Here is a 9881-nt window from a genome sequence, read left to right on the forward strand (position 1 = left end):
TGATTCTCACTCATTGACCCGAATTCATCGCTGGCACCTTTGTTTGTTATTTTTGAGGGAAAATTGCTCCCTTTGGTTGTATTTTTTTTTTTGCGCCCACAGGCAGGTGAACAGTTAGTGGGCGTTTGCGCGTTTTATTGCTCTTTTAATTTACATTAAATTCACATGATTTTCTTTTTTGGTATTTGGGGGAATATATATCATGTCGTAGTATTTATTGCATATTGATAGCAAACACTAATTAATGGAGTTTTAACAGCTTATAATTTTCTTTCTTTCCTCCCTTTCAGCTCTGATTGTGCGTTTCCTAACCAAGCGTTATATTGGCGAATATGATCATCAAACAGGTAAGCAACGAATTTAAAGCACTTCTGTCACAGAAATAAAGTTCTGTGTTTTGTTATACTATCTCATTATAGGCGAACATAATTAATAATACCAATTTATTCTAGACAAATATTTGAGTACTGATTTAAGTATATTCATATCTCTAAAGTGAATATTTCTCGGGCGGGAATTTTTTTCTTTGAACTTTTAGATTTTATTATTTTAAAAGACAAATATTCATGCATTTCTTAATTTCCCTTAGTTTTTAGAAACTTTTATGTATTTTTTTTGTTTCTTTTTTCATTCATTTTTTTTCTTGCTCAATTTAGTTTTCTTTTAATATTTAGATTTTATTAATTTAAAAAAATTATAATATTTTTTAATTTAATTTTATTTTTTCGGAACTTATTTCAATTGTTTATTAAATTTTTTCTTTTTTGGTTCATTTTTCTTTTGACTTTAGATTTTACTTTTTAAAATAGAAAAATATATTTTTTTAATTTCGTTTTATTTTTAGAAACTTATTTTGTTTTTTTCCATTTTGTAAAGAATTTTTTTTCTTTTTGAATTTAATTATCCTTTAATTTTCAGATTTTATTCATTCAAAAAATATATATTTTTTTTATTACATTTCATTTTAAGGATCTTGTTTTAGTTTTTTATTTGATTTTTTCTTTGTTTTTTCAATTCAATTTTCTTTTAATTTTTGTTTTTTATCACGTTTTTAATTTTATTTTATTTCTTCTTTTTTGATATTTTTTTTTCTAATTTTTAAGTTTAGATTTTGTTGCTTTAATTTCATTTAATTTGCTTTTTTTTAATTTATTTTTTTTACTCGTTTTTATTGTTTTTAAAAGAAATATAAATGTGTGATTTTTTTCACGACTATTTTTTTCACTCCAAGCTCGAACTTTTGTGAAAAATACCCAAAAAAATTCTCTGAAAATTGTAGTCCTTAATTTTAATATTACCAGCAAGGTAGTACGGTTCACTAAACCCAATTTTTTCATGAAATTCTCGTTTTTTGCCCCTATCTCGTAAATAACAAGAGCCACAGAAAAAATTTAAATTAAAAACTTGTAGTAAATTCAATATCCCATGAAAATTCCACACTATCTCAAGAAATATCGATGTTAGCGATTTGGTGTTCTTGAACTTTTTTGTAGGAAAGTGAATTTCCTACAAGTTTGTCATTTCCATTTTTCTGTCGATCTTGTTATTTAGGAGATAGGGAAAAAACGAGAAGGTATTTGCCACAAAATTTCAAGCTAGTAGCGGGGAAAATTAGTCGCGAAAAAAGCACCCTAACAAATATACATATATTTTACAGGGCAATTCTAACAGCGGTCTTACAACTCCTCACAGCCTTTCGAAAGGCAAAAGTCTTTTATAAAACCATTTTGTGTTCTACTAACTATCTTGTTCAATGAATCCATCCTTACTTACATATATTTTCTAAAGAGATTAGAAAAATGTGAATCAACACCGTAACATTTTCGCGTAATGTATTTTAACGACGTTCGAGACAAGCGTGCATCGATCAATTTTCTGCCGCTTTTTGCCATGAAGCACCTGCATTGCATATTTCACCGGGTAATATTTTGTTACCCGATTATGTGATGGAAAGCATCCCAAGAATTCATGAATATTATTCCAAAAAGTAAAACACGAAGAAATTAGAAAAGCATCTCTTTTAAAAAATGCTTACAAATTGAAAACTGGTTTTCTGCTCAAAATAATATCAGGCAAAAAATGCGTACCTACGCTCTTACGCCTTTTTTAAGGTCATTTAGCATATTAGCACAGATCGATAAAATAAAAAGTTACAAGCGCATTTCCAAATACATTAAAGCAAAAATTTCGTTTTTTAATTTTTTTTCGGCACACATTCATAAAAAAAAATAAATAAATATTTGGCGCATGGCTAAATTTTTGTTGACTGTTTGGCTATGGTTCTCCTTCAATTTCTGATGTGCGTGTTGCATCCTAATGTCTTAACAAAAGTGGCGGGACTTACAATTTTATGCCGCCTCCGAACGCCAAATGGTCTTTCAGGATAAGCAAATATTCAAATTGTTCTCTCAATATACATCGACAGAAAAATTTCCACCTTCAGCATGCTTATACATATTTCAGTTTTGAGGAATAATTTGCTCTGTTTAATATATCGAGTCTTAATTTATATTATTTATAAAAAAAAAAACGAATTCCACGAAGTAAACACAAAGCCATGCGTAAATAAGGCACATCAATGGAATTCATAAAAAATTCTGATCCATACAGAATATTTCCCATTTCAAATTATCTTCTTTTTTTTATAGATAAATCATTTGTTTACTCTACTGGGCTGTGAGTCGAATCAGATTTGCGCTATCTTCATGAAATATCAGCAAGAGAAATTGATTTTAAATACAACTAAGCGCCAAGCATTCATTAAAGCACAAGCAATGTAAAAAATACAATTATGAAAATAAATTTTAAGAGAGCTATTAAAGAATTCCAGAGAGACTTGCATGCTAACATACATGCAATTACCTACATATATGTACATGCATGTGTAATCAATATATGAGTTTGTAAAAAAAAGTATTACAAAAACGAATTCATATATATTTCTCTACCCTGACCTAAATTCCAGTTAATTGCAGCATTTACTTATTTACCACTTTTGTAAAAGAATACTTCTATAAATTCGTGCCATTACAATGCACTGGAAAATGGAAAAAAAACACTCAATAATTACTTCACAATGACAGGAAAAATATTTGACGAAGTAAATCTGTATGTGTGGCTAAAAAAAATAAACCAATAGAATATTTCAATGTATTAAAACGAACATAGTACACTTGGGTATAAATAACACAAACAAAAGAAACGAAACACCGCACTTGCGTGCTTTCTATAGAAATTTAATCACACCAATTTTTTAGTTGTAGATTTTTCTATTTTTTTTTTTATTATGGGAGTTTAAAGCGCTGCAGTAAAGCAAAAAAAGTCATAAACCACAACTGAAAATGTATTTTATTACAACCCAGGTGAATTCAACCAAGGTCATCGAGTTTGGTATTCAGGGCATTTCTGTAAAATTATGACGGATAATAGCTTATTTAAGTATTAAGTCGTTCATAGAACATAGTAAGAGAATTTTCAAATAAACATACATACATGCATATCGTTATCGATCTTTAGTTCAGGTTCATTTTTTGAATAGAGTAGTGAAATGCAGTCCCCGATCACGGTGTAGTCGATCAGCACTAAGCTCGAACTTCACATAAAATTCACGGCAGTAGAAGCATTCGTATATAATAGTTTGCTCTTTTCGCAAGATCAATGCCTGATCTTGGCTGTCTTCAGAGATGTTAACGTTTACCACAGGAATTTAGCCCTCCATATCCAGTGCCATGTCTAATTGACGTCTAAGAAAATTGATAGCTACATATATATGTGTACTAGACTCCAAACTTTCCAGTTCATACACTCTTGAAGCAGAAATATGTCAAAGTGTATGAACTGAAGGTGGGCAGGGTAATTTGTCTGGCGTCCTTACCACTGATAAATGTATTTAGGCCGGATTTTTGCCAGCATATCAGCCCACTTACCCCCTTAAATTTTTTTGGATCCAGCAGTAAATAGCAACTCGCAAGAGCGATTTTGTCTGCCTGGCTGTCGGTGAAAATATTTACGTCTGAGTTTTGAGAAGTTGGAGCTACTTTGCTACTTTAGTTGTAGCATATATTGTGGCTTGGAAAACACTTAAGTAGTCCAGAGACTTAAAAATGTGTTGAAGCAAAAGCAAAAGATAAAATTTAGCAGCTCTTACTTAGGACCTCTTTTTAAAACTGGTCTAAAGAACGACACAGTCTAATTAACTGGTTAGTTCGCTTAAGTTACGGTGGGCAAATTACCGTTGAGTTTACTGTTTGGATACCTTTAATCTCAATATAGATTTCTCCGCCGAATTTTTCGCAACTTCGAATTTTTTGCATACATAGTTCTATGATATATAGTTCTGCAATTTTTTTCAAACCCTTCAGTCCTTTGATGAATTTGTGCTGCCTTTTTTCTGCCGGCCACCATACTAAGACACCAAAGGGCATTATTGGTCCAATGCTTGCTATATGTATATATCTAGATATGCTAATCAAGGGATAAGTCCCATATCCTTCCGAGCGTTTTCCTGCAAGTGTGTAAGGCATTTAAAGGCCTTCTTAGCCCTCCCTCCCACATTCAGCCACCATATCACTTTACTCTCCACAAGGACTATATTTATATTTGCAATTTAGCGAGAGGATTCATTATTCAATATCGCTTTTTATGAGGAGATACACTTAAGTCACCCTATCAACGTTATTGCTTGTGAGTACCTATGTTTGCCTTCCTCAAAATCTGCGCTGTCCTCCACTCACCGTCCTGCGATTACAAAAATTTTCAATTAAGTCGACTTTGTCTCAGTTGATGTATGTCGGTATTCATTAAGCAGTTACTAATAGAGACTTTTCATGGTAAATATAGATTTTGAGACTATGTATTTGGTATTCAGTAAGCTGTCTCACGTCTCTAGCCTAAAAAAAAGTCATTAATTTGTCAGCTGGCTTCGAGCAGGTCACAAAAAGACAAATATAGAGGAAAAGACAATTTCTTTTCATTTTACTCTAAAATCTCGAAATGTTTGATTCAAAACAAATTCATTAGGTAATAAATCTAAAAGCTTTATAATAATAAAAATAAATGAGATTCCAAAAAAAATTTTTTTTTTTTTTGAAAAAACAATAAAATCCCAAAATTAAAGTAAATTTGAAAAATAAAGAGAAAATTAAATTTTAGAAACTCAATTACGCGGAGGCAGAGGCAGATGTGCCGCATGGCCCCGAGCGCTTAAACGAGTTGACCAATATCTAAACCCATGCCATTATAATTGCTGTGAAAAGGTCTTCCATAATCCGATTTTCTCCCAACTCAGTGTAGCCAGGAAAATAAATTTCTAAGTATTATTTAGTACCGCCTAGGGACGTTCCGATACCACCAAAGTATCGATACCTACTCAAATGAGTTTACTTAAATAGCTATTTCGATACCACTTATATGAGTCAAGCGAAAGGTATCGATACCTACTTATTCGATAATTTTTCATCCATTTAAATGCAACAAAGCGAAAGTAATTTTCAGGCGTTTTCTGTGACATAAATCTTTGCGGCACCTGAGTGGAAGATCGACCTATCTCGGCAGAAAGTTGGAAAACGCCCTATCTCAGAAAACTTTTCAAGAAACCCTATTTCAGAATTCGGTTCAAAAACGCACTATCTCAAATATTTTCAATATATTTGCAGTTGAGGTATCGATATATATATTTCTTCTTTAGTAGCACTTAAAGTAATACGATTACTTAGAAAAAATTCAACCTTTGAAAGGATCCCACAAAACTTTACGGCTATAAACATTGCTTACACTTTGTTGTGGTATCACTAACTTTTTAAAAATATATCCACACTTTAGAATTTGGCGGTGTAATTGTTTAAAATATTTTTTTTTTTTATGAAAACGAAGCAACTATTTTCCATAGAAAAAATATTATCGACAGGATATGGCATTTTTTCAAATCGATTCGATACAAGTACTTTTCTTTCGATACCAAGTAGGTATCGAAACAACGATTCGAGTAAAAAAAGTAGTTGGTATCGAAACAAAAGTATCGAGTACATACTCATATTTACTTGTATCGGAACATCCCTAGTACCGCCAGCATTTGCTTGATGTCCCTTGTTTATTTATCATTCTATTTCTGTATCAGTGATGGCATCATAAACACGGTGACACGATTTTGGCGGGACAGTACCGATTTTGAGAAAATTGTGCCGCTGAATACTTTTTAAAATCGAGGCGTATAAGTGGCCCGATTTTTCATATCTGTACCGATTAAATCCCTATTTTCAATGTTTTCTTTATTAATTTAATAAGATTTTCCCTGCACTCTGGCCCACAAACAATTTTTCATACAAACGTAACAGCACTTTCGTTATCACAAAGAATATAAAATATAGGGGAGCCACAAACTTAGCCAGCATCCTTATTTTCTATGATCTTTGGTTATGTTTTATTATGTCAAACTTGTACCCTAGCTATATTGCAGTATTTCATTCTTGTTAAAAAGTTTTTTAAGGTTTTTATAATTATTTGTTAAGTTTTTTTTTAATGAAACGATTCTAATTTGAATTAAGTGAAATTATAAAAAATAATACTAATTCCCGTAACAAATTTATGGATATGAAGAAATAAGCTGTATAAAAACTAGCTAAATTCGACAAAGTACCATCAAAATTTTGAGTTTTTAGTTAAATTTCTTAGAAACAATCTGAGTATGTAAATTTTAAGTAGCTAGGACTTACCGTTGATTTTTGGTAAATTTTTTTGGGTAAGGTGGTGCTTATGTTATCCACACACAAAAAAAAATATTTAACATATGGATGAAAATGCGAGAACAAAAAATTGACAAAACTCAACGGTAAGTCCAAGCTACTTAAACCTTGCACTTTATTGTACTTAAATTACGTGGGCTACAAAACTGCATTCTATAAACCATTCTATAAAATCTTATTAATAAATTTAAAATTTTGATCAACATTTTTTAAAATTCGTCGAATTTTTATAAATGTTCTACGAAATTTTGGTTTACATGTTTTTTTTTTAGATAGTAAGTTATATTTTCATAAAAAAAGTAATAAACATTTTTTAAACAAAGAAAAGTAGCCCAAACCAAATATCTTTTCCCTATTTAAAATTTTTCGAATTTTTATTAATGTTCTAATGTTTGGATTTACATGTTTTTTTTTGATATAGTAGGTTATATTTAAAAAAAAAAAAAAAAAATATTTTTTAAACAAAGAAAAGTAGCCCAAACTAAATGTCTTTTCCTTATCTTTATTCTAAAAACAAAATTGTATGTCTGTATTCGATGCTTTCGAAATGTCCCGATTTTTCGCCACAGCTTCCATAGTCTCGACGTTTTAGGAATTATCTCTATGATTGCAGATATTATAATTTGAGATGTTAGTCGGTAGTAGCCGATATTTTAACTTCTCCAGCAAAAAGTAGTAATCATACTCCAATTTCCTTAAAATTTCCTTAGAAATAAAAAAACACGCTCATACTAATGTACACGGATATCTTAAACGTTACTCGATTTCGAAAAAACTTGTTTTAAATATTGGTTTCATCCAGAACATCAAAGAATCAAGGGAAATACTAGTTTTGAAATATTCATAACTCCATAAGTATCGTGCATAAACTCCACGGTATCCTGCCTTTGTGCATTCAACCCAGATTTTCTAAGTTTCACACTAATGTTATCACACTTTGACATTATTCTAAAGTTTGCGTGCTTTCATTCTCTATTCTCCTCCACTTTAAGGTGAAAAAATTTAGTTTACACTTACATAAATTTTATAGTACTGCTTTTCATTCCTGCACTCACACACATATTAAATTACAAAAACATTTTTATGTTTATTTGTATTGCAGAAAATCGATACAAACACGAAGCGATGGTGGATGGGGAGCCGGTGCTTTTTGAAATACTAGACACATGCCCCAAGGTAAGTGAATTATTCTGACAATGCGTGCTCACACACACAAACATATGTAAATATGTATGTATGTATGTGCACACAAGCGTTGGCAGACTGCCGCCAGAGCAAGGACGGCAAGGATGGCAAGGACATTGTTTGTGTGTTAAGTGAATTCAAATGTGTATGGTTTGCGCACTCACTTGCATGTATGCATAGATATGCGAGTGTGTGTGTGTATGTGTGTGATAGGTGAAATCACTCCTGTTGCATGTTGACAACTGTAAATGTGAAGCAGAACTCTGCAAACTCAAAAAAAAAACACATACAGACATATGTATGTATGTGCGCCTATTCGGAGGCTCCTTCTGCAAAAGTAGATAACTGTGTAGTCGACAGAAAGTTTTTTATGTGCCAAAGTCGGAGAGAGTGCACGCATTGCAGCAATGTGTGTCAGTAGTTCGTTGTTGAAATAATAACTCAATTTTCCATTTTCCGCTAGCAAAGAGGAGTGCCAATCACCCAGTCTAGCAGCTGTGTCAGTGCGACTGTCTCCAAGCGCACTATGTATTATCCTTTCCCTTCTTTACTCATTTATACTTTTATTTTTCTATTTTACTTTCATATTCACTTTGGCTGATGTCACCTTTCACTGCACAACAACAACAACAACAACGCATCACGCTGTTGTAATGTGTCATTGGTGGTGTCATTATGCGTTCCTGCTGAACAACCAAACAACCATCATCACCACCACCACCACCCACTACTCTGCAGGCCGATGACGAATTCCCTAATGCCGCCGAATTACTGCAATGGGCTGATGGCCTGCTACTTGTCTACTCCATCACCGATCGCTGCTCTTTCAATTATATAAGACGCGCCAAATCTGACATACAATCCGATTCGCCCGTTCAGCTGGTGGCCAATAAAGTCGATATGGTGCATTTGCGTCAGGTGAGCCGCGACGAGGGTGAAATTCTAGCCAAAGACTTTGAATGTAAATTCAGCGAAGTATCAGCGGCGGATCATGTCGATCAGGTGGCCGAAGTCTTTCACGAACTGTGCAAGGAAGTGCTGGCGTCGAAGCGAAAATCGAAACAGAGTCTATTGGAACGTATGCTGGGCGGTGCGCGACCCTATAGTCGAGGGAAGAGTGACAGTAATTTGCCGAAAGACTGATGAATATACATACATACATATATGGCAGAAGTGTTGAAACGGTGGGCTAGATGTGGACAGAGAGCTGTTGAAAATTAGGAAACCACCAGCGTTTATGAAGTGTTAATGAACCAGGTGCCATACATAAAACATATTCTAATTATTGAGCTCGCATCTACAAGTTAAATTAAAAGAATCATCAAAAATGTTCGAACTCCATTTTCTCACTTTTATTGTTTAGTTCAGCATAGTTTAGTGACGATTTTTAAGTTTTTAACATTAAACGAATTTTCGAAATAAAAACTAAGCTTTAAAGTACTTAAGAGGCCATTGATAGGCACTTGCGTTGTAATTTGATTAAAGTAGTAGCTTTGGAGACTAAATTAAGAAGGTGAGTAATAATGTAAACACCAAATATTTCATCCACTGAAATGCAAAAAGTCATAACTAATAAAAAGTTCAAACTTCACTTTTTGAGTTATATAATGGATTTCATCGAATTACAACTCCCCACATCAGTTTATGAAAAATATATAGTAAACATATAAGTCACGACTTTTTCCATTTCAGGCGACGATTTGTATACATATGTACATAAATGCATATATATGTATGTATATCTATATCCCTTAATAAAGAAACTTGTGGCTACATTCGATTTTTTCTATATTCATATAAATACGTAACGGATTTTCACCAGAAAGCTTACACAACAAACTTAAATTTAAAGCTTTTTCTCCAAAAAGCGCAAAAACGAACAACAGCGTCATCTCTTCGCGAAAGCAGCACAAATCATTCACAATAGACAAGCATTAAGGTGATGCACTTGGATAC

The 9881-nt window shown here is 32.5% G+C and overlaps 1 protein-coding gene across 1 annotated transcript; it reads left to right on the forward strand.

Annotated features, from left to right (window-relative positions):
• Positions 1-292: 292 nt before the first annotated feature.
• LOC108374241 (GTP-binding protein Rit1-like) lies at positions 293-9300 on the forward strand. The gene is made up of 3 exons (XM_017630221.1): positions 293-347; positions 7843-7916; positions 8664-9300. The coding sequence occupies exons 2-3, from the start codon at positions 7866-7868 to the stop codon at positions 9066-9068; spliced, it is 456 nt and encodes a 151-aa protein (XP_017485710.1). The 5' UTR covers positions 293-347; positions 7843-7865; the 3' UTR covers positions 9069-9300.
• Positions 9301-9881: the final 581 nt, after the last annotated feature.

Source organism: Rhagoletis zephyria, unplaced genomic scaffold, assembly GCF_001687245.7.
Source record: "Rhagoletis zephyria isolate East Lansing unplaced genomic scaffold, Rhagoletis_zephyria_1.1 Rzeph_scaffold_07496, whole genome shotgun sequence".
Lineage (NCBI taxonomy): Eukaryota > Metazoa > Arthropoda > Insecta > Diptera > Tephritidae > Rhagoletis > Rhagoletis zephyria.